At 43.2% G+C, this 26,009-nt stretch overlaps 1 protein-coding gene across 3 annotated transcripts in view; it reads left to right on the top strand.

Annotated features, from left to right (window-relative positions):
- The window catches only part of LOC121092122, a 35,411-nt gene extending 13,446 nt beyond the window's left edge, over positions 1–21,965 (top strand). For all 3 annotated transcript variants that reach the window (XM_040602569.1, XM_040602570.1, XM_040602579.1), the window contains 6 exons: positions 4,701–5,692; positions 12,004–12,055; positions 12,156–12,258; positions 13,504–13,667; positions 17,537–17,782; positions 18,413–21,965. In XM_040602569.1, coding sequence (XP_040458503.1) covers positions 4,701–5,692; positions 12,004–12,055; positions 12,156–12,258; positions 13,504–13,667; positions 17,537–17,782; positions 18,413–19,147 — 2,292 coding nt within the window. In that variant the 3' untranslated portion in view covers positions 19,148–21,965. The remainder of the gene's footprint in view (positions 1–4,700; positions 5,693–12,003; positions 12,056–12,155; positions 12,259–13,503; positions 13,668–17,536; positions 17,783–18,412) is intronic.
- Positions 21,966–26,009: the final 4,044 nt, after the last annotated feature.

The following is a 26,009-nucleotide window of genomic DNA, read 5'->3' as shown; positions in this document are numbered from 1 at the left end:
ATTTGTCGTGACTACTACTTTCTGAGCATCAGCAAAACCTACGAGCACAAATGGGCTGAGGATTTCCCTAGCCAGGACCTGGCATCACTTCGTTCCCACTTCTTTCCAGCAGGGTTTATGTCTTTACAAGCTAAACCACATGGCCACGTCACCTCCTCTTACCAGCTACATGTCACAGCATCTTCCCCACACTCCCCAGGGCCCCCAGCGTCACCTCATACCAGAAGCATTTCCCTCTTGGAGGCAGGACAGAGAAGCCAGAGAAGCTCAGCCCTGCCTGCTTCTAGTGACTGGGACAGAGGCTGGTCACCATCATTGAGGAGCGCTCGTGGGCCAGCTGAAGGCTGCCATGACTTGTCGTTCATGGCTCGGGTGGAAGCAGTGAGGAGGGTCTCCTGGCATCGATGTAAGTTGCCACAATAACTTGTCCTGCCCTGGCAAAATGAAGAGCTTGCTTCCATACCTGCCTCTGATCTAGCTCTAGTCTGGTGCCTTCTTTGGCAGTAACTGTGATTAAAGAAAGGGTGTTAATTAAATTATTCTCGTAGTGAGCAGGATTCCCTCAGAATGCATTGATTCCCTGACAATGTTCCTACTAGAATAATGGGGGGCTACATTTGTAGGTGTTGTGCAAGCACAGAACAGAGCTGAGGATTACATTATTCCGATCCTTTCTGTTGGCTGGGCCTTATAATGAACTCCCATCTGGCCAAAAGAATTCTTTTCCCCCTTTCCTGCATGAGAATTCTGCTTTTTACCAGTGCCACCTGATTCTCAAACTTCTCAAACCAAACTGCTGTTTGGTGTATAATGTCCAGTTTGAAGAAATCCCATGCTGGCTTTGTGCTCACCCCTGCATATCAAGGGCTTGCTCTTTCCTTGAGAGACGATGCTCCTTGGGAAGCAGGCGCTGGTGCCTGTAGTGAGATCTCTGAGTGATGGCTTGCAGCCACTGGTGGCCACATCTGTTCCAACCCAGCACAGCTTTATGCTTCAGCAAAACTCCCAGGCTCTCTACAACTGCATTGGACACTGATTTGTTGCAGACCTATGCTTCAGAGGGCAGCAGAACACTCGTCCCACCGTTAGGGCACCACTGCCAGAATCCCCTATGAGGGACTAATGCAGGGTCCTCCTTAGCCTTGTGGTTCCTGGTGTAGGGGCCTTATAACTCCTTACATATGCATATCTTAAATAAGTAGCTCAAAGCTGGTAACAGTCTTAACTACTCATATCTAGAGAGTCCAAATGCCAGCACAGGAGAGGGTGAGTGAGTGCATGGCAATAGGGTGGTTTTTTAGTAACAGGCACAGATTAAAGCTTCTGAGCTGGCTATGTAGTGTGAAAAGGGGAAATGCAATGCCTTGATGTGTTCTGAAATACCCAGCCATTGTGTTTCTGGGCAAGAAGCAACAGCTGAGATTTGGGTTACTACTTCTCTGCAACCTACTAGATGCTCTTCCCCAGTTACTCCAAATCAGAAGGCAGGCAGGGGACATCTGACCCCAGCGGGCTGCAGGTTCAGACCAACACAACTGTTTTAAATGTTTGGGACTCCTAGCCGGAGTGGGAAGTACTGAAAAGCAGATGAACAGGACTGGTAATCTGGTTATCCCTGCTCATAATTGACCTAATTGGTGTGGGCATATATCAAGTGTTGTTTTTTAAAAAGCCAACCACCTACCATTTGCAAAGATTAAAAATGTGCCAGATTTTTTGCATGCCTCTGTCAAAAGCCCACAAGTCTGTAACTTGCTGCAGAGGGGAACATCTGTGTCTAATTGATGAAACTCAGCCTTCATAATGGGAGATTCAAATGAACTAAACATTTTTTTCAGTCATTCAGTTGTGGATTATAAATTCATCAGAAATCCTTTCCCCTCCCTTTCCTTGGATCTGTCTTGCATTTCCTGTCCCTTGTGGGTTTCTCCCCCTGGTCTCGGAGCAAGTCTTGAATCTTTTTGGTCTCCCAAGCCATAATAAATGAATAATTCCCCCACTGCCGTGACCTTTCAGGCGTATTTCTGGAATGCACATGTTGCACAAATTCCCCCCCGCTCTATTCCCGTCTGGGCCTGAGGATGCAAGGTACCTTTTGGGATTCAGCTGGATATTGCAGCCAACTGGTGGCTACGTGGCTTGTAGGGGAACAAGAGGTATTTGAGTTTGGATCTGAGACTCCTTGGATGTATACAGGGTCTGAAAGATAACTCTCTTCAGATGATGACAGGTTCCAGTGAAAATGAAGGCAGAAAAGCAAGCCTATCCTGAGAGCGGGGCTGCGGGATTTATGGGGGGGATGCACCTACCCATTCAGCACTTTGTTGATTAATCCCACGGGATCCACTGAACTGATGGTTGCTGCTTTTGGGTGTTAACAAAGTCTTATGGTAGTAGAGGTGAGCTGCGAACGCCTCCAAGTGCCTTCTCAGTGTCTGAAAAAAGGCAACTAGATCAGTTCACATATTCCTCAAAATAAAATCTCAACCCTCCATCATTGCCAATTTAGGGAGGTTTGGGCCAATCTGTAATCCTCCCACACCCAGGAGTACCACCCCGCAATAGCAGAAGCTCTGGTGCACATTCTGGCTCCAAAACTGGGTATATATTTTAGTCAAAATGTTAGGCATTATTTACTGTTTCTTGCTATGCAAATATCTTAGTTAAAAGTGAGCTTAAAAGACTAGCATGTGACAAAGGCAAGTCTGCACCAGTATTCTGGAACAGAGGAAAGGAATATGAGAAAAGTCACAAAAAAGCCCTCTTCCCTTCTTCTAAGCATAGTAGCTATCCCTCTCCCTGAGGGAAGAGGAGCATATTCACTGGAAATCAGCTAGTTTTCAGTAAAATCCAAGTGACGACAAATGTATCTGTAATTCTGATGTGTATTAGCAAACAGATCTAAATGTTAGGATCTGTAGCCCCTTAAATGGACATAAAGTTTTGCTACTTTCACCTGGATTTTTACCGTGACTTAGCTAATTCAGACTAAACCCCAAAACTTTACCTCCTAGAGAAAAGATCAGTATATTTCTGTTAATTTATTTTGGTATTACATGCTGTGGAGCTCCTAAGGCATTACACAGAGAATAATATGTATTTGACACATTAATGTAGTTTCTTTTCCACTTGAGACTTCACACTTTTTTTTGAAGATTTGCTACCTTCAAGTCCTCCATCCCAGGTCCCTTAAATGAGAAGCCTATAGTTCATTCCACTATAATATAAGCTTTTTCAAAAACAACATTTTTGAAAGTCAGACTGGATTTCAAGTTGAACACAGAATACAATTTCTACCCACACTGCTCTTTTGGTCCTTTTCTACTGCCATCCTGCCACTCACCCCAAAATCACTCAGAATATGAACAGCACCTGCTGAAACATAGAGGTCATGCCTTGCAGAACAAGTCTGGCTTTTTGGTTTTATTTAAGGGCATTTAACATTTAACACTGTATTTTTTTTCCCCTTTCCATTTCAATATGAGCCAAGGGGAGGGACTAAGAGGGAAAAAAAAATCTGGAGTATTTTGATCTTTGTGGCTTTATATGGACTTCATAAGCTTTGTTTGTTCTACTGCCAGGCTTCCTTTGTGTTTAAATAGATAACAGACCAAGACGACTAATCATTTCCAATAATAAGACCCCACCAAACCCAAAGCATTCCCTTTCTTTTCCAATTAATGCTTGTAAACTCATGCTCCTAGACAGGGCTTGTGACCTAAGCACTTCTGAGTTATTTTTTCCCCCTTTTCAAAAACAATTGCCTGAGGTGCAGACAGGGCTCCGTGCTCTCCAAATTTATGAAAGAATCTTGAGAAAAGGCTGTGAGAGCATCTTTGGGAGAAGGTAGTTGTAAATACAGTGTGTGAAAGCAGCCCCATGTACCTTTCGAGAAGCAGTGGCACATTAGTGCCACCGTTTACAGGCTTCCCTCCTCTTCGGAGCCTGAAGGCTATTTAAAGGGAGGCAAGAAACAGCAGCTTTCACATGGTACTGTTGCTGTTAGGTAAAATGCATGTTGATTGCTAGTTTGCTAGTGAGAGCTGGTGTCTGCTATCATTATTTTGAGAGACTTTGCATTTGAAGAGAAAACAATTTACCCAATCAAAACCACCTAGATTTTGCTGCTTATTGAGGTAAATATGAGGAATGTCTTCAAAAGAGAAGATGAGTTGGATGGATGAATCATGGGCAATCATCAATGCAAGGGGCTTTTTTAAATTAAAAAAAAAATGTTTTTGCAATGTAAATAACACAGAGTTCAAGATGCCAGGGTGACAGATTTTCCTTTAGCTTCTTAAGATTTTTATCATGCAACCAGCTGTTCAGGACAATGTGTTTGTGCCATCAAAAAGTGGTATGTTAGCCAACAGCAGAAATGGGTGCTACTATGATCAGTAGTAGAAAGTGAGAATTACGTGAATTAGTTGTCTGGGTTAATTTCTGTGGAGGCTGATCATTCAGCACATGCTCCCGTAGTCTCTAAGATTGGCTTTCTATGTTAAATATACTCGATTAATACTCCAAGTGGGAAAGCAGAAGATGGACTTATACAAGCTTAATGAATTCCCCTTCCTTAAGACTATCTCATATTACCTCCTTGAAGGGAAAGAAAAGAATAGGACCTTCAGTAGGTCCAGCAGGCTGCATCCTGTATATAATCTCTGGCAAGATGTATGCTTATTTGTTTTATTTCCCAGGTGTATTATTCCTGTGGTGCAGTGGTGGAATCCATGGAAAGAGGCCTGATTTTATCACCAGGTTTTCCAAATAACTACTACCCAGGGACACACTGCGTCTGGCAGTTTTTCATTCCCATGAGAACCCATCTTATCTTGGAGATTTTTGACTTTGACATTTTTGAGAGCTCTAGTGAAACCCCAACCCCCTGGGATGGCCTTCTAGCACCTGCTAAAACAGGAAATATGGACATGCCTTCTCTTGAGGAAAACCTGGACTTTGCTCTCCACACTACAAAACCTTCTCTCCAGACCTGGATGTCAAAGGTGGTTCAGAACCTGAGTAGCACCGGAGATGACTCAAAGGACCTTGCTAGTCACCTGGACGGACTTCCAGGAACTGCCTCGAAAAAAGATGAAGCCAAACAAGCATCTGAAGAAAATCAATCGAAGCAGATGAAGGAACCCAAGGTGAGTATCAAGGCTCAACCAGAACTGCCGTTCCCTGTAGCTGGTAGTGCCACAATGTGGAGGCAAAACACCAGTGGCCTGGAAACAGAAGAAGATTTGAAGGGGAAAGTCTTGCTCGCCCACCTAGCTGCTAGTGAGAGAGATGAAGTTACAGTAGAGAGCTGGACTCTTCCCACAACAGTATTGCCCATGGAAATCTCCTCCAGCCCGCAGTCAGCGGTGGATGTCTGTCCCCATGATGTGCTGTATGTTTCTGATCTCATCACATTTTCCTCTCGCTTCTGTGGACCAAATTCACCTTTAAACAAGACCATGGTCTTCGGTTCATCTCTGGAAATGGTTGAGGTTATCATGGAACTGATCACCACCACGGACCGGGGCAGAGGCTTTGCAATGCTCTTTGAATACAAGAACATCTCCGAACCTAACACTGTAGATGCTGTGAGGCAGGAAAGAAAAGAAAATGTGACGATGCTGGCAGTTGTAACAGGGATCATCTTCCTTGCACTTGCTTTGCTCTCTGCCCTCTGCATAGCTTGCAGGTAAGATGACATGTATCTGAGCCTTTGAAGCGCGTGGTATTATCCATACAGGAAAAAGATGGGAAAACAAAGTTACATTTGCTCTGCTCTGCTCATGCTTGGTGTCCTTTGAATGCAGTGAAGTTTGTTGAACCAGAGGATCAATGCTAGCCACTACTCCTGCCCTGGGCTCCTTAGTTTCCTTTCCTAGTTTGACAGCTCTTGTGCCACCACTTTATTTTCTTTTTCCTGCAGGTATACCTGAGGGGTGAGGACATTCTCAGGCAGTATTTTGTTTCAATGGCAGTGGTGCCTTTGAACCTCAGTTTTGGGACACTGCCTGGCCAATGGATAAATGCAGACCAGAAAGGTCACCCTTCCCCAAGTGTCCCCAGCTGAGCTGGCAGCCACTGCGGCTTTTCACAGGCATTCCACAGTCTGACTCTAACCATCGCTAATGCTCTGCAGAATAGTAAATAACAACAAAAGTATTACCAGTTAGAATTAAGATTAAGAAATATTTTCCAGTCTGTAGCATGTTTTATCCAGGAGACTGTGCCGACATTTTAATGTCAATGCACTTCATGTGTTAAGCAGTCATCTGCACATCTCTGACTGCTAGGGCAGAGCCATGCTGCAGTACCTGTGACTGTCCCCAAATGTCATCTGAATGTCACAGTCAAGAGAGCTCACAAGCTGGGCTGCTGCTTGCCAGGTCCCGAAGCTAACTGCTTAAATAGCCAAACCCAGCCAGTGACAAAATCATACCTCTCCAGGCAGTTGCTTTTATTTTGTATGTTTCTTTTCTCTATATCTACCAGGAGACAGCTTCTCCACCCCTCAGCATACATTCACATTTTTCTTACAAACTCCTTAGTGAAATTTTTTTGTAGAAAATTATTATTTTTTTCCCCTTCCAACCGATTCAAAACAGAGCCCAAGCTCCCTGGGCTTTTGTCAAAATAAACTATTTTTCAAATGTTTTGACTTCAATGAAAATATCAGGTAAACCAAAACCAATGCTGTCCCTTGCAGGGCTCCACTGTGGCGACTGGGTATTAGTAGTGGCCTTCATTTCCCCGTGGCAGTGTGCAACTGGTCTGTCTGCTGCTCCCCTCCTGCATCCCCTGCCTCAGCTATTGCACATCCTCCAACCCTGAAGGCTGGTTCGGTAGAGGAACTTTGTTTTCCTTGGCCTTTTGGAAGCTGCATTTCTAGCTCTTGATGAATAAATGCAAAATATAGGCCATCACACTGGGTACAAGAGAATGTGGGCAAGGTGGCGAAGCTTAAATATAATCTCTCTTGCAGTATATAGAAATTCCTGCTTTCAGGGTCTGAGCTTTTCATAGCTGTAAGAGTTAAACTTGCATGTGTTACATCTAACTAGCCTTTTTTCTTTTTAAAGAGCTTGCAGAACACTTATTTAGACAACAATTTTTTGCTAGCTCTAAAGGAAAACGTCTGGTGGAAAATGTCTTCCAGATACCAAATACTTTATTTTTATACCCTCGCCAATCTTCAAGAGAGACAGAAACATGCTCCCTGCACTATGGCAGCAGTCTAGGCTGATACACAAATTGAGTAGGCTGTTCTTGCTCCATTACCCCTATTTAATTTCACTGTAACTATCCATGAAGCAGAGTATTATTCAAACCAAAAAGTACACCGGCAATCTGAGATTCTACTGGCTGAAGTTTACTCTGCGCAGCCTGTTTAGAAAGTCAGACCATGCTGCTCACATGCACAGTTTGTCTTTTTGCTTGTCACATGTTTACAAAATAAAGTAATATTCTGCTCTTGCCAACCAACAGAAAAAAAGGAACATATTTTTTCCCCCAATACACATCTTTATGTACTGATCACTGTGAACACATCCTACCAGGGGTCCTACGGTGCAGGACCAGGATTACACTCACTCCTTTTTACAGTGGCATTCATGCCTTTTCATTGCTCTGTGAACTTTTTTTTTTTTTTTTAAAAAAAAAGGAAGACGTACCTCCGTCAACTATTGACTGTGTATAAATGGAGACTATCCCTAGTCCTGTAGCCTCTTGACAGAGCATTACTCTCCTGCTGTATGCCTACATTGCCTGCATGCTATCCCAGGGAGGCCTTGATTACAATACCTTATTTCTTGTCAGACTTGAAGCATTTAAGTGAGATCTGACACATGTGGAAGCCATGCCATGACCTGTGCCAAGTAACCTCACTTGTATTGCACTGGAAGCATCTTTTCCCCCCCTCTTTACTGCACTAACTGCTTTGAGGATATTGGTCTCTGGCCCCAGAACTGCTGGCGCTGGTCAGAGCTTGCCTATACTTCCCAGCTATGGGGTTTTAATACAGCTCAGAAAAAGACTGCAGAGTTCGTTAAGCACATCTAAACTTCTTTTAGTTTGAGCCCACCAAGCTCTATTTTATGCTTCTTGCCCTGAATAGGGGCTTGAAATCAGGTGCCAGATGTGTGTTAGCCACAGCCTGTCCTCACTATGGAAAGCATCAGGGTGATGAGGAGCGGGCTGAGGGGAGAAAGGAAGATGCTTTACCAATGCAGCATGGTCAGAAGTGGGACCAGCTCTCTGAGGCATGGCAAACCTCATCCTGGCTGAAGCGTGCCATTGCAAAGGATGCTAATAGTAACCAATCTCTCAGCCTTGTAAATTCGCCTTCCTTTTCTCTTTGTACTCTATTTGTTTCTCTGGTACCAGGTGCAGCTGTATTCCCTCCCTCCCATTTCTATCTGCTGCTCTTGCTCAGCTAAAAGTAGCAGGCTTTGCCTTGCCAGGGGTAGAAATGGCCCGGGATGGGCTTGGCACCTACTGCCACTCCAATGCACCAAGTCGTCAGCAGTGTCTGCTTGGGCTCATTGCATTCAGCCAGGGCAAAGCTCGCTGGGGAAACTCCAAGTCTCTGCCACACTGCAGCTTTTGTTTGCTGCTTGGGGAGGGAATGAAAGATTCAGTTGTTAGTTGGCCAATAATTCTAATTACTTTTGGCCATGAGGCCTGGCTCAAGTAATGGGGTATTTTTTATTTTCTTTCCCAAGACCCAAGAACAACAGACATGTCCACCTTATTTAATTTTAGTCCTGTCCCATGCAGTCAGACTTTTGCTCGATGGTTGCAACCCATGGATTGCAACTGCATTTTACATCTGCACAGCCTGCCAATGACCTGTTTCCAATTACAACCCCCTCCACGTGCAGCTATTTCATCAAGCTGTCACGTGCTGCCACCTCTCTCCATGCAAGCTGCCCTGCCAGTCACTGCCTGCAGCCCAACCATCACCTGGGGATGAAGCTCATCCTTTGTCATATAATGCCCTCCTAGAGAATCCTCATCACTTCTGGGCTAAAAGCAGACCTCTCCTCTGCCATCCTCACATTAGACACAACCCAGAAACCATTCCCTGCCTGTTCTGTGTCCTCCGTTTCTGTCCCTCTGCACGTCAGGCTGGTTTGGTTGGAAACCCAAGACAGCCAGACCCAGCTGGAGCTGCCTGCCAGGGAGCACAGGATCACCCTCACAAAGCTGCCAACAGACTTGAGCGTTTTTGTTTACTTGAGAAGTTTGAAGCAATATTTTCTAAAAAAAATTACAACTTGTTTTAAATGGTGGAAACTGGTGTGGTTGCATGTTGGCTGTTTTGTACCCATGAGCTGCACACCAATATGAACCACTGGTCCCCTTGGTGGCAAGGTGCTGCAGCGTGCCACGGGAGAGGCAGTCCAACTACAGAATGAGCTAAAAAAAGACTAAGATCCCCAGTCCTGCAAGCTAGCACATTTCTCCAGGCACTGTGACAGCAGCTCTGAATAGAAGAAAAAAACCCAACCAAACCCTCAAGTTCCCATCAAAATTGTTGGCCAAATCTAGAAACTCTTATCCTTTGCATGTCTTAGTTTTTAACAGTAAATTAAATTGTTCAGTGGAAACCAGATATTCAATACCCAAAGTGTGATGAGGGAAGAAAAAGTTAAAACGGTGATTTCAACCAGTTACCCTTTTTTAATCCTAATTTAAACCTTGGAGGAACAGGACTCTTCCTTCTTGTATTCACGTTTATTCTACCACACTCGCACAGAAAGCATCTTTGCCAGGGGTACGTTACTCTCCCTTCGGTTCATGCTGCCAAACTGCAGCGCGGATTTCAAGGCAGTTGTGGTGTGTCCTATGTAGATATTGTAGAGCACAATGTTTATAAAGAATGACAAGGAAAGGAGCCAAACGAACATAAGGTATCTCAGTTTCTTAATGCAAAACTTGCCCTGTCTATCCATAGCTGTCAGTTGCTGATCCTTTTAAAATGGATCTTTTATCTTTCCAGCTTTGTCCCAGAGAATATGAATATCTTGTAAGTGGGACAGCTGTATACAAGAATCCCAGGAACATATTTTTGAGTTTCTGAGAACTCAAACATTTAAGTCATGCTAAAAGTTCAAATAAACCCCAAAGTGAGACCATCCAGATAACTAAAAAGACTGGGCTGCCAGTGCCTGATGTTCAGTGTGGAAGAAGTATGTGCTAAATTGTGTTTTCTTAGAGAAGAACATTTCCTTTGTGCTTTTTAATCCCTGGGTGGGAATATTTTAAACAAATTTGCTTGTAACATGCCAGTTATTTGAAACAAGAGTATTTCACAGGAATATATCAGATTTGATTAAGTTTTTCTCATGGGTTTTGGCAGGAAAGATCTGGGAGGAGGGGAAGAGATTAAAAAAAATATGAATGCCATGTGGAGAAATCAGGGAATTACAGATGGTCCTCCCGCCATCTACCTGAATACCTTGATCGCCATGCCAATTCATTATTTTGAGGCATGTTTTGTCAGGTCACTCCTGCTGAAATGGTTCTGGTGCCCAATGAGAGCTCCTGGGGTGTGTGGGGGAAGTTGTTACATACACATTTTCCATTCTGAAGAATTTCCTACTCTGTCTGATCTTGCTTGAGACGGCAACACCACTCCTATCTGGAAGCCTTTCCCTGCTTCCCTTTCCTGAACCAGTGCGTTAAGGAAGGGTCTCCCCGACTTTAGCCCCACGTTCCCCCGAGAAGCCCAGGCAGTGTCAGATGCCACTGTGCCTCCTGGGGTAATAGTGATCTGTCTGGACTGCTTTTGGATTAAATTCTCAAGTGCCAACTCGCTCTCCCCTTTTTCTGTACTCTTCTCTCTATTCACTGGGAATAGCGCTGTGAGTGCATAATGGGGTCTTTTTTCCTCCCTCAATTCCCTTGTCAACCAACAAGCATTTTTTTAAGAGATCCAATGATATGGTGAAGGAATGAAACCCACCATGCCTGAGAGGGAGCAAACACCGGCTCCTGGCCAGCCTCATCAGGTGGCCTCTGAGACCCCATTCTTAAAAACAAACAGGAATGAAATGGTGACTGAAAACTTGAAATCTTGGCTTCAACACATGACTACAAAAAAACGCCCAAACTTGTACAGAGGAAATTAAATGCCTTAAAACAAGCCAACCTCTCCAACAAGAAGAGGAAAAATGCGAGCCACCAGCACAGATAGTAGGGAGACCAGTAATACGGGTCACATCTTTGCTGGCCAGTACCTTAATGCTCCATGTGTCCCTACACTGTCCCATGGAGAACTGCTGCACACAAAGACAAAACACACACGCTTCAGTCATCATTGCATTCATTGCCGCCAGCCTTTCTTTGTGACATATTTAAATCTTTTTCATCCAAAAGTAAACAACACTAGTTGTTTCATAACGTCAGTTTTCATAAAAATGTGAAAAAATGGGTTAAGAACGTGCTTTCACCTCCCTTCAGCCAAGGGGTACATCTGCCCAGCCATCATCTACTCTAGCGCTGTCTTTTAATAAAACATTCATACAAACGAACAACATCTGATGCTCTCTGCTTGCTAAATATAACCCAGCACACAATATTGGCTCTGCAGATGAAACATTCTGCCTGACAGTGTAAGGATGGTGCCACTGCCCACACCAAAGGCAGGATTTTGGTCTTGCTGTTGGGTTACTGCCGTGAGGGAGCAGCCGGCAGGGGGGAGCCTGGGGGGGCTTTGCAGAGGTCTGAACTCTGCTCCTGCTTTCGCAGTGATCATGGGAAGAAGATAGCAGGTTCTTCCCTTCTTCAGCTGACTTCCCACTACATAAGCACGTAATTTTCTCCCCTGGCCTTCAGGCCTTGTTGCCCTGAGCCTTGGCAAGTATTATCGACGCTCCTGCAGGCAGGAGAGCTCACAACCTGCTGGGTGCCCCTTGCAGAATGAGCACAGCTGAGACCTTCCCTTCTGTGGATCTTTGACTCACTCGTGGGCTTGTTGTTGTTGCTGTCTCTCCTTTTCAGGCAGAGAACGTGCCCCAAAAGGAGCTCATCCAACGCATGCAGTGACCAGGAGGTTAGTGCTAATGGCTTCAGCAATTTCTGTTTCTCTCTTTCATATTGGCTGTTGCACTGTTTATCTGACAATGTTTACTGGGGCATGTTCTGAGTTGTAGAACAGGATCCAGAACTCAGCTGCTGATATCAATGAGCTCCAGCTGGTGGTGCCAAGTCGGGAGAATGAAAACAACAACCACTCTGTCAGCCGGGAGCAGGCGGGTAAGCACGGGGCATCAGCAGGAGCACCATCGCAGTAGGTCAGGGCACCCCGTAGCCCCAGGCCAGTTAATCAGATCATTCCTTCCTTACGGTCCTCATCGCCATCTCACCCATGCACAGCTGGGGAGCCATTTCACAGCAGAGAGCCCTTGTTGTGGGAGCTATCCCTTGTGGCTCTCCCCCCTCGCTGGTAGGGTGATCCCCCTGGCAAGGAGTGGGCACAAGCACAGCTCCACGACACTGCCAACAAAAGCTGTCATAGCACATGGCATTGCAGCGACACTGGGTTAGCAGAGCAAATGTGTCAGGTTCAGGCTGCTACAAACAACTTACAAAGCCCCATCAATTGTGGAAGAGTTTCACCTGCCCTGTGCCTGACCTTGCCCAGAAAGGATGGGTTTTATAATGTTTTCATTGGCTTTGGTCAGCTTTGACTCCCAGAGCTAACTTTTTCTGAAGGGTTTTATGGATGGGACTGTTTTAGATGTTTACATCACAGTATGTTTCCAGAACAAGGGAGCCCCAGCCAAGCTGCAGGTGATGTCCCTCACTGCAATTCTGAGTCACAACACGCAAGTCATATCAGTGTCCCTTTTGGCTGGTGGAGGCCAACAGGGAGCTGCTCCACACCATCAGTTTCCCACTAAACCATCAGCCATTACACACAGAGCTCTCACAAGGATCTCTTTGCAAAAGCTCATTCTGTTCTCCCAACCATGACAGTTTCCCATCTCCTCCTTTACAAAAATCATTGACCAGGTTGTGGCCAGAGCTCTCCTAGCCTGGACCAGGTGTACAGGCCCTGGGGGGACACACAGGCACACACCCCAGTGGCAGTCCCAGAGCACAAGGCTGCCTGCAGGAGCAGCATCTCATGGGCTCAAGCAAAAAGCACAGCTCCCAGTATTAATGGAGGTGATTAAATACAAATAAGGAAGCAGTTGAACAAATATGCAAATTTCTGATCTGAAGCACAACTGTGTGTGTTTAGTAGAAGGGATTTCAGTTTGGGTCTGTCTTTACTAGAAAGCAGACCCAAGGGCGTTCCTCCCCTTCAGTTTCTTTTCAGAAGCTTGCCATTGCAGGAGAGCAAGCTGTTGGCTTGCTTTGTGTTCTGGCTGGTGTGACAGGACAGCCAAAGCTTGCTCTGGTTTGCTTGGGGAGGGTTTTTCATGGAGGAGTTAGGAACAGATATTTGGGACTCTTGCAAGCAGTCTTCATTGATTTTCCTTTTCCCCCCCTCAGTCACTTCCCATGGAGGCAGCACAGAACGGTCTCCTCAGGACACGGACCCAGATGTGCCCTCCTCCATATCCGCAGTGACCACCGAGACCGGGAGTGATGAGGTGTTCATTATTTCTGCTGGACCTGGGGCCAGTGGCCTGAGCTTTACCACCTATAGATTACAGGTAGGAATGCTCTTCAGCATCTCTAGCAGGCTATGGGACATCCTCTTTGGACAGCACTTGTCACATCTGTCCATTGACACTTACTGCCCCCTTCACCAGAAAGGTTAGTGACTGAGCCAGGTGGTTCTCCTAACACTTGAGTTGAGCTGCCATCGAATGATGTGGGCTGTGATCCCCCAGCTGTTATCTTCCCAGCTTTGGGAAGAGCAAGCGCAGAAGCCCACCTTGGCTCTGCTAGCTGACAATGCAGAGCCTGCCAGCAGGCAGTAGGACTGGCCCTCAGAGACATGGTAACTGGCAAAGGTGACGTTCCACTAAAACCACCATGTGTAGCAATGGGAGGACCTGGGGAACTGGACCTGCTCCTGCCCACTACCACCTGTGCTACAGGGAAGTTACTCAGCCTCTCAACTGGTCAGAAAGTTCATTAACTATTTAACTCACTAGGCTGCTATGAAAATTAACAGTGTATGCTGCAAAAAACCCAAGCACTTCAAGTGAAAGCACCGGTGTCCTTTCCAACACACACAGAAACTGCAGTCAGCTCTGTAAGTTCTCTCTTCAGCTCCATCCCCCCACACCCCCGGGCAGCCAGTCATTTAGAAACAGAACAGCTGGGAGGGCTCAGGTCTGGCTGCCCCTCCCCCCCCACCCCAGCCCGGTACCTGGCCAGGCACATCCATTACATGTTCATGCAAAGGCCTTTTCCAGGTCAGTACTGTCCTTGCCAGTGCACGCTCTTTTTCCCCTGCAAGAGTAGGAACACATAACCAGTGCAAGGAGCTCAGGTGCCCCAGGACAGGCCATGTAGCACTTCTGGTAACTGTTCCAAAACAACAGCATTCCATATCCCTGCACTCCACTAGGAAATCAGCCAGGAGGCCAGGCCACTCAGGATTTTTCTACACTAGGGTAAGACATACACTGAGCTTCTCCTCCAGCCAGCCACATGGATTCACAGACAGTTAAAGAAAGAAGAGAAAGCAGTTGTGGTGCCCTTGCCCAAAGGGTGTTACCTCCTGCGGCACGGGGCACCCTGGAACACCTGCACTCCTTTTGTCCTTCTTTCCAGTGGAGAGAGCTTCACCTCGTGGCAGTCACATACAAATACAGCTTCTAGGCAGGAGGGAAACTCATTTTCCTTCCTCTTTCTCCAGCTCTAGTCAGAATAAACAAATACACTTAAAAGAAAAGACTTCTATTGTGCCACCCCTTATGCAAGCAACCTATCAGAGGAGACATCTGCATATACATAAATAAAACACCATGTTAAAACAGTTCTAAGTGAAGGCAATTCAAAGAATTAAAGTAATTTAGCATATTATTAACTCAGGAGGCATCTCCTTCTTGGTGATCGCCATACTGCACACACACAAGACAATACTCTCAACCCATCTTCCTAAAGAGCAGAACCCCTAGAAAGGGTGGCAGGGCCTCTTTAAAAGCACTGGGTCCTTCCCCACAGCTGAAGGCTCTTATCTCCAAGTGGGGTGGAAATTGAGCACAGCAGGCTAATTACAAACCTGCCCTCCAGCTGATCTCCTCAGGCCACTTGCTGCTCAGGGTGACTGGATGTTAGAACTAAACATGTTTACAGTTTAATTTCTAAATGTGTATTTTTAGGGTCTAAAATGCAGCTGGCCAGAAAGCTCCTGGCTTTAGCCCGAGCCCTGCAGAGGGCAGGGTGCGTAGCTCTTGTGGCCAGCACTAGGCCAGGGGATGAGTTGCCCGCTGGAGCGTAGCCGCTCTCTTGGCAGGAGCTAATAAGTTATCCTCATGTGAAAAGATGTGTGAAATCCTGAGCCTTTATGGTACAGTAACGCCATCAGACTCACCTCGCCCAAAATGCTTGACTAGACAAAGCAAGCTATAAGGAGCTTTCATTAAAAAAATTATCTGCATTTTTTTGCTGAGAAATGGTGGCTGGTCACTTGGTCCTGTGCTCTTGGGGAGCATGAGCCTCAGCTCTGCTGGGCGGCAGCCAGTGATAAACTGGCTTTTGCTTTTTAGCTTCTAAAAGCCATTTGGAGAAACCGATCGCCCGGTCAGGAGCCAAGAGCCAGGAGAGCAAACACACGTGCCTGTGTGTGGGCTAGCGTGAGGCAGTGGAGGGCAGGGTGGCTTCTGGAGTGTCCTCCAGGAGGGCCACAGGAGGGTCATGGCTTTCTAAGTCCTCTTTGGTTCAAGCCATCATTCAGCCTTTGCCTAACTTATGACTATGACCTCTGACCTCTATTCAGACATTACAAGTTTCAGACGCAAAGGTTTGAGTATTGTCATGGAGGTTTTAGAAACATTTTTTTACTAAAACATTTCCAAAAATCTAGAAAATATATTATTCAGCTTCACGGTTACCCCCAGTATATCGATCTCAAAACCAGTGGTTATCTTTTGCACCAGTTTGGAGGTCCTCATAATACTACTAGAATAATAAACCCTAAGGCAGCCTGCAGAGGCTTTTGAGGAGAAGACAGCTGGCTTATAAATAAAGATCGTTACTTTAATCAAATCTGAGACTAAGAACTTAATATTGAAACAAATTTACGCAGAGCCTGAAGCTTCGCCTGGCTTCCTACTGAGATTTTTTTTCTGCTGTAGTAGCTAATTTCTTGCCTCTCTGCCCGTTTGTTTCCAATATGACATTTTAACTAAATAGTTTCTTTGATTTGCAGAAACTTGAGAGATTCAGTTTCTCAGAAATAACAAATGACAAGTTTCTGGTTTCTCAGGACTTTTAAATCCAGGACACTGGGATTTATTTCAGACTTTTAAGTCTTTAAGGACTATGGAAACTTTGGGAACGTGGATTTTGCATTCTTCTCGTGACAACCATATTGGCACAGCTGTAAATTAAAAATATACATGGAGTTGTGGAACAGGAGGCTTATATAAATAACAGGTGAAGTATTAGTAAGAATGAAAGGAGATTCATAGGACAGTCAGGGATCCCTTAACTTTGCAGGCTCTAAACCCACATCTATATTAATGACAAAATTTGTGATTTTAAATGCAACATCAGAACATATAAAGTCAGTATGGAAGAGATCTCTAGAAGTCATCTATAGTTCATTCCCATGTTAGGTCAACACTGCTTGTACACAGGGCTGGTAACAATGGTTTAACATGGGCTTACCTTCCAACCATGCCAAGTTTACACCTGTCTGGATGTCTTGTTCTACTGCTAAAGCACATTTTCCACCTGAAAAGCACTATCTTATGTGAAATGAAAATCTTGGCTCCAATCTGGGTCTCATGCTTCTTGTTCTGTTCACCACAGACACCAAGAACAGATTATTCCCTTTGTTTTTAATTCTTTTGATTTCCTTAATTTTTCCCTAACATAGGATAAAGAGCACCACTTACTTCAGTCTTCCCTCCTGAATTGTGCATTTTTGAGACTTCGATTCTCTTGTTGCTTGCTTCTGGTTTGCTTTCAGCAAGTCCCATCCCCCTTGAAGTTCCCCAGACAGACACATCTGGACCCTTCCAAGAGCCAAGGGGAGTGGAAGAATTATGTTTCAGAGTGAGGTTTACTATGATCTGCCAGCTATCTCCAGTAAAACAAAGCTGTAGATATTTGACGTATTTTATTAGTGAGCATGGTGGGACTGTATTTCTTAAGTAACTGAAACTTCCCAGTTCAGCATTAAACCTGGAGCTAGGGAAGCCAGGTAAAGGTTTCATTCAGGGATGCCAGCAGACTTCAGGCAGCACGCTGGAGGAGCAGTGAGGAGCAGCTGCATTCCTGTGTCTTGTCCTGAGAAGACAACCACTGAAGAAATTGGTCTCTTGCACTAACAGTGTATTTTTAAAAGTGTTCTTAAAACCTTTCGACGAAAGATGCTGTAAACGTTCTCTACTCTTCTCAGGACAAAAACCTAAAAAGAAGTGTCACAAGCCCAGCCTCTGTGTCCGAGTGGCTGACCCCTGACTGCATGGCTGCAGGAGCAGACGCTGCTGAGAAGGGGAATGTCCAGCTGGAAAATCACTGTCCCAGACAACGCACGTGGAGTGCCCGCACTTTCCACGACTTCCTGGCTCCGATACCGCAGCTACAGAAAAAATGGTGCAGCTGGACCACCAACAGTCCCTTCACCAAGCTGGTTGACAACAGCGTAAGTCTTGCAAGGCGGGGGAGGACATGGTGGCTCAGGTCTGCACCCAGCACCCAGCTGCCCGCTGGCAGGACATGCTTCCCCCTCAGCCTGTTTCTTTGCCTCTCCAAGCCGCAATGCGATACACGTGTCAGTCCAGCTCGCCTGGTGTGTGGGAAGCTCTTTTGCCTAAATACATTGTCATTTATTCAGGCTTTCCTGAAGTGCTAAGCAGTTGTATTTCCCAGCAGTTAGCACCTGGTTAAGAAATGATCCCTTGTCCAGAAAAAACATTAAAAAGTGCCTTCAGACTAGATTATCTCATTGAGTGTTCTGACAGGTACCTTCCCTTTTTTCCCCTGGTTATGCCTTAAAATTTATTTGAACTGACATATTACTATTGCATTGTGAGGAATCCGTAGGTGTGGGAGGGATACCTAGGTCTCACTGACTGTAATCATCAAACCAACGGCTTGTTACAAAGCTAATAGAAGACGTTTCTTCTTTTTCAAGGAAATAACATAGATTTTTGCTAAAGAACGCATCTCACCTCTAACATCACCAGGCATTTTAACTTGTAATTCCCTTGGGATCAAAGTCTCTCAGCTGCTTTTCATGGCACGTCTACTAATGCATTATTACTTTGTGCAGGGTTTTCCTGCAGCTGCAAGATCCCAAGGTGTCCCAACCAGAAAGGTAATCTCAGCCACTGAGATAGAGGGAGCATCAGAGACAGTTTATTCTGGTTCATCTGTCAGCAATGCCTCATACCCCCTCAGCTTGTCTGCACAAAGGCAGCGGAAGCTAAGCTCCTGCAACTTGAAGAAATCCAGGTTTGGGAATCCTTATTTTGGATTTTTAGCCAGTTCCCCTGACAGCAAACATGTGAGGTCCTTGGATCCTTCAAGACATCTAGGGGCAGCATCTCCAGTTAACAGCCAAAGCCCCAAAAACCTAGAGAGCTCCAACCCAATGAAAATCAACTTGGTCAACAGTTCAAGAACAAAGGAGCTTATGGTAGAAACAGATAAAAACAAACCGGTTTTTGTTATTTCTGAAGAAGGGGATGATCAGCAGCCTCTGGTCCTAGCAGAACATCTCAGTCAATGCGGAGATCATCTGTTGGAGCAAAATGCTGTGTATGCTCCAGCTGTGCCAGACAAACAGCTGGTGGCTTTGCCTGCCGAGGGGTGCAGTTCTGCCAGCTTCACCTCAAATCTTCCCCTTTGGGTGAAATCCCCTAGTTTATACAAAGCTCACATGAAGGCCCCTAGCTCTTCCAGGGACCAGCAGAGCTCGTCAGCCATAAATGCTAATACTACTGAGACCTCACAGAACTGTGATACTCTAGCTGCTCCTATGCTGTGCCAAGCTTCAGTCCAGTGATGTCCTCAGAAAGACTGAAACATCAGTTCACAAAAGCAGAGGCAACAAGGGTGTGACCAGAGCAGAAGCTGTGCCAAGTAGTTGAGTGTGGCAGTCACAGATGGATGCAACTTTCTTAGCAGTGGTCTTTACTTCCCACCCGTTGGGATTGAGATTACGAGGATACATAACACAGCAGAAATACTATCTTCCCTTATGCTCGCTAACCTCATTCTTTTGCATGAAATTCTGTTGTGATTTATACAAGAAAGCATCCTCTGAAATTGTACTTCAGCCTGCAGAAAACCTTTTCTGGCATGAGAAGTGAAATTCATCTGAGATGGTTACGTCACGGCTTATATCTGAAGTGTAAATCCTCTGTCACTGTGCTATCACTCGAGCCTTTCTGTTGGGAGATATGAGTTCAATTCTGTTTATAGCTATGCCTGTACAATCCAAGCCTTACCAAGCCAAGGGTAAGAATTCAATCATGCATGTTTGCATACAGCTTTTTGAACTTTATTTTAAGCATTTCATAACATCTGCACTCTAGCACAAAGTTTACCGAGCATTAGCATCTCTAATATTAAAGACCATGATTATCTCTTATCCTAACTCTTTAGAGAAAGAAGTGTACAGACAAGCTAGGCAACCCAATACAAGATGCTAGTTCTGTAAAGGTCTAATGTAGCTTTGTCATTGCTAGATCTACATAGGCTTAACACACCCCAGTTCACTACATTTTTAAGTGACTCCTCATGGCAACAGGAGCATGTGTACAAAAACACTGAAATACTAGGAATAGTCTTCAGCACCCAACACTCGGATATTTGCAGCTGCTCTGATCCTCTATCCACCAGCTATTTATTGCTGGTAACGCACATTGACTAGAGAACTATTTCCCTTCCTTTAGCAGGCAAGACTTTGAAGACAAAATTAACTGGGGCAAACTCTGAGTGCTCACTTTCTTTAGAAATGAACTACTAAGTGGCTGTGCCTCCCTGATTACAAATCCAGAGCATTCAATGGAACACTGAACCAAAGGGAAGCCTGCTAGTCCTATTGTCTTTAATAACCCCATTAGTATTTTAATTGCCTCCTGGCTATTTTCCTATCTTTGCAAGAGACTCCTGCATGTTCAGCCCACAACTTAGAATTGTTTTGCTTTCTTAAATGAAAAAAATTCTCTATGAAGCTGTATTTTGCCTATGACACAGCACAATGTTTTAAAGCAATAGTAGGTCACAAAACAGGTATCAGAAAGAAATCTTCTGTACAAGTCTTCCCCTGTATTAGCTACAGTGTTGCATTAAGTTATCTTAATCCTTCTATATGAATGCATTTAAGTCTGATTCCTGAAATATTTAACTGGGTTTTTTTATGATTTCACCTGCTATTATAGCTTCCATTTGCCACCTATTAATGTCTGATATGCAACACAAGATTGTAGGTTTTGCCTTCTATTTCGTGTGTGTTTACATGTCTACGTAGACATACAAGCCTTGCATCTGGCACCAGTGAAAGCAAAACCACATATGCCCTTTAGCAGTTGACTCAAACACGCACAGCAAACAAGTCTCTGCATTTGTTATTACCAGACCGTGTTGAGTAATTTTGAAACACAAGAGTCTGGAGCCAAGTTTGTTGTTGGGTTTTTTGCTGTTGTTTTTTTTTTTTTTTAAATTAATGCTACATGATTCAAAGGGAAGAGTTAATATATTTATAATTTAAGAAAATATTTGGAAGTCTTTAGTACTCTAATAATAACTTCCACTGCATTAAATTCAGATACTTTGTAATTCAGAGTCAATGTTCTGTTACTTACTACATTGCTGAAGATTTAAGTGCTAAAATCTACTTTCGAAAAGTACTTGTGTCCAATTATTGACAATAGCTACATTTGAAGGGCTGGAAAAAGTGGCTTTTTCAATAAAAGCATGTTTAACTATTCATTTCTACAATGTAATGACATTTGTTTTATTTCTTTTGCTGAAAGACTAAGTTGTATGGGGATTGCCTCAGAGCCCTAGTACACGGTGTGGTGCACACCAGTACAGCAACCTCCCTAGCAGTCACTGTGACGGGAAGAGCACTAAAGCTGCTGCATCATTCAGTCAGCAAACCCCAAGGGTTAAATCCCATTTGATTCCTCCTCAGTAACCCACTGAGATAATGAGGTGGTCGTTTACAGACTCCCTCTACCACCTAGCTGTGCAACCAAAGAACAGATTTTTTTAAAACCTGTGAAGACTGCTGCCAGAGGCTGGTTTCCATGGGAATCTGCATTTCCTTTCATATATATACTGCTTATCCTAACACCAACCATGCACCTCTTCCAGCATCGCCTGCTGTAGTAGTATATAACCAGTTATACATGCAACACTATATCAGGTATATGTTCAGCATGGACTATATACATATATATGTTGAGAAAGGCCTGCCTCTTGAAGAATACATCCATCTTGAACAGTGCTGCTCCTTCCCAGCAGATGTGCCCGACACACCAAACTCTTCCAAAGTGATGTGTTCTGCCACTAGAAGACCCTGAAGCCCAACGAAAGCCGGTGCGTGCTGCAGGTACACAAAGCGCTCGCTCAGCCCTGAAGAGCCGCGTGTATGACATACAGGAGACTTCAGTTCCTGACCTGTTTGGGGTTTTTTGTTTGTTTGGTTGTTTTGGGGTTTTTTTTGGTGGTGATTTTTTTTTTTGGTAGATCACTAAAATTAACTGCTAACGAGGTATTTGTGTTTTATTTTGTACCTTGAAAGAATTTATGAAGTATTTTCTTCCTCTCACAGCTGAAGGAGCAGTTTTGAAATTCTTCCCCCTACCTCCCCAGGAATACTCTTCAAATAACCCATAACACAAATTTCAGAAATTGTGAAAGCTCTGGATGGAATGAAGTGCTCTAATAGTCTCAGCTTTAAATATTGACTAGGATTACTTTTTAAGTCATATTACTTATGGCATTTATTTTGTTTCTAGCAGCTATATTACTTGTGAGAGTTATGCTACCACTTTTTAATGACAGAAAACCTCATAACTCATGCATGGGCTTGGGAGTTAGTGTTACCTTTGCAGTAAGGCAGTCAGTTCACTGTGCTATTTTGCATACTGTAACTAAGCAGCAAATGGGATAAGCATGCTAAACACTTGCTGAAGAGGAGGAAAACACTTTCAATCACAATTGCATGGGAAAAAAAAAAAAAAAAGGTCCAAAAATCTTATGGAGCTAACAAACAGGAGTATTCTTTTCAGTAAATGTGAATTTGAATAACGTTCACTTTTTGAAAACTAATATTGTGGAATACACTCGGCAATCCTTCTAGCCAATGTGTTAGGTAGATTGAATAGGACAAAAATATGTGGGCATTCCCTATTTTGTCATCATTGAAACAGAGCTTTAAAATAATAGCTTGAAGCTATACAAGCTGAGAAGAACGCTGTGTGCTAGGTTTCTTACTGTCAGGTAGTTAAAATGTTTGAAAACGGAGGCTCAATGGAAAAACAATCCAAAAGATTTAACATGCAGCTAATGCATCCTCACTTTGAGGATTCAGAGTAACATTTAGCAGGAAAAATCCATTTATAACTTCTTAGCAGAAACATGAACTGAAATTTCCTTTCAGAAGTCTAACTTTTCTTTATGAGCAATTGCTACAAAGCATCCAGCTCACAATTGTTTGGTGCTTTTTTTTTTCCCCCTCATGAGGAGGGCACATGAGCCATAACAAAACACATTTGACTCAAATAGTCCAGTCAGTTACTAGATTTTATTCTAAACAAGATTAATTTGGATTGGAAAGAAAAAAAAAAGAACAAGTCCTAAGCCAACACTTACCTAACGAAAGCAAGCAACTGAAACTTGGCAGCACTGAAAAGAATACCCAACAGAGACCAAATAGGGCTTCAACATATATTCATGGTCTGTCTAGAAATGTCTTTGATGTTAAAACTCCTATGGCACACTTAGCATTTTTTATAATTCATTTCCTATGGAAACTAATGAGCTTAAGGGTGAAATTACCTCATTGAAAGTCAAAATGGTGAAGTGTGAAGAAAAGAAGGATGACCTGAAAAGCAGATTTAGAAGCAATCTTTGCATATTAAGCATTGCTGTGGGAAATAGTATAATTAGTTTTCTTCAGAATTTATTCCTTGGAATTGTGTAAGTGGTATTTCAGCCTCCAAACATCATGCAGAAAGAATGTTAGATAAAATATGTGGAAAAAATGCAAAATCCCCACACATTCTTTTTAAAAACCAAGAGATCCTTTCCCTATTTCCAGTAACACAGGGCTGTGGGTTTATTTTTAGAGGGCAGACTGTACAAAATAAGGCCCCCTTCCAGCAGAAATTTCTAAGAGGCCATAAGAAACCAGATTTTCAGAGCATAATTTAGAATTAAGCATTCTCTTCTCAAATACCTAACTCCTTTTACTTGAATCAACTTATTTCCCTAAGCTCTTGCTGTAGGCTAAGCCATCTGCACTACACAGTTGTACTGAAGACTAGAAATTGATACAAAATGGATGGAGTTGCTTTTGCAGAATGAATGAGCTCATGATTGATCTTTGAATATCAAATATCAAGATTTTTCTGTTAAATAAGGGAAAACAGTATCAGAGCTTAAACACAAATTATCCTGCACAGTTACGGATTCAAATACTGGAGATACACTGTGGGCTCTCAGATAAACACTTGACTGTTCAGGTTAGTATGCTGTCAGCTATACCAGCTGCAAAAGGCCATACATTGCACTCTTTCTCACAATCATGCTACCACCTTTCTTTATTCTTTACAGAGGAAGTGCTCAAAAGAGCTCATGCTGTGTCAGATCTTATCACTTATCACATAAATCCAAAATCAGCAGCTTCCTAAAACTAAATTAGTTACAAGTCATTTATTGACATAATGGAGGATAAAACACTTAATTCCACCAACGTTCGGTGCAGGGCAAGCCAAAACCATTACAACTTTTGAGGTCTATCAGCTTTATGGCATACAGAAGAACACTGCATTTTCACTTATACATTACATAACTTGAGTCTGAATATCTTTTAAATGACAGCTGGTTTAAGAACAGCAATATAGATTAGCTACAACATTAAAGGATATCCAGCTTCAAGTATGGGAACAGCAGCAGTGCAAAAATCCTAGGATGCTAAACTGGAGTTTGAAGCTTAACAACTCTGCCATCACTGTACTCCACCTCAGATAGGAGGACTTGTCTGTGCCCCGTTCTATTTACTCAGCAAGGGAAAAGTTCTATTCCAAATAAGTTCTATTAGTAGTAGCCATTTGAATACCTATCATTTACACAAACCAGATCATTGTCAAGATGAACACAATATGACAATCATTTTTTCTAGCCTGCTGTGTGTTTGTCACTTCAGTGTTTATAATACTGCAAGAAATTAAAATAGTATCTTCTTTTTAAAAATAGTAAACTTTTATTTACTAGCATCTCAAAGTCGTCTTGTTGACAAAAATGAATTCTATTTGTTATAAATCCTGTAGAGATACTGTTAATCCTATCATCTGACACTTCTAAGAAAGTTCAAGAGAATTTCTTGGAAAGATACAAAACCTCATGTCATTCTCAATTACTGCAAGTTCAGGGATGATACTTAGTTGTGAAATCTCAACATTCAAATAGCTAATAGTTTGACCAAGCATTAGCAAGTGTTGCATACAAGCATTTCTGTGGTATGAGAGCATGCCACAGAAGAAACAGAAACAGACAAGTTCAGTGAGGTTTTTTTTTGTTTTTTTGTTGTTTTTTTTTTTTTTTTTTTAATTAATAACTTCTTAGTTCAGGGAAAAAATAAGTCACAAAAGAGAACTGGAAGAACTACTCTCCACCTTCTTTATAAAAGAACTTTCTCAAAGAGAGAAACTATAAACCTTGGTCACCACTATGTCAAACCCTATCATAATCACCTTGGTTTTCACAACATCTATTCTACCACATTTCATGCTCAGCTTCCAAACATCTCTTATAAAGGAGGTGGGGGTGTGCTTTAGACAGGTTAAAAATATGCTGCACCTTTACAGTATTTAAACAATAACACCAAGCATAGTTCATACATTTATCACATTAACTATCACCTGGTAACCATACATTTAAAAAGGTCTAATGTATAGAGTATGTAATACCCATGACAGATACTCTTACTTACTTAAGAGCATATAAAGATCAGGATTTATTCACCCTCCCCATCTGCAAGTTAATTTCTCATCTCTTCCTGGTAACATAAATGACAAAAAAATCCCTTCATTCCATTGCACTACCGCAACCCTATATGCATAGAAAGGCAGATTAATTATCTGTAACAGGGAAAAGGAAGAGGAGTTTATAAAAGGAATTTGAAGGGTTTATAAAAGGAATTTGAAGAACTTCTACTGCACAGGTAGTTTAGATGTTAGTTTTGTTGTTTGTTTTTTCCCCTGCTCCCTGTTCTTTTTTTCCTTAAAGTCACATAATACATCCTTATACAAACATAACTTGAGTAAGTGCAAGCGAGGTTGTACATAGTACTGTAGACATGTTATTCTTGACCAACAAAAAAAATTCAGCAGAAGAGGCTTGAACACTAGCACAGTGACAAGTTTATGGTGAAAGCCCATCTGGGGTGTGGGAAGTGGTGAATGAGAATGCAAAGCACATTTCTGCATATAATGTGCAAAGGCTTGATCTCCACAACTGCACTCAATTTGCTACATGCACAGCCAGAGATGAAAATGAGATCAAAAACAACTGGGAATGGTTGTCCTGAGAAGATACAATAACCATTAAAAAAAAAAAAAAATCAAAACATAAAATACAAATACAGAAGCAACAGAACATTATTAATAATACTAAAAGACAGAAACACACTG

The sequence above is a fragment of the Falco naumanni genome, chromosome 1 (genome assembly GCF_017639655.2).
Source record: "Falco naumanni isolate bFalNau1 chromosome 1, bFalNau1.pat, whole genome shotgun sequence".
NCBI lineage: Eukaryota > Metazoa > Chordata > Aves > Falconiformes > Falconidae > Falco > Falco naumanni.
Note: the sequence above shows the minus strand (reverse complement) of the source record. Positions and strands in the feature narration are given on the sequence as shown.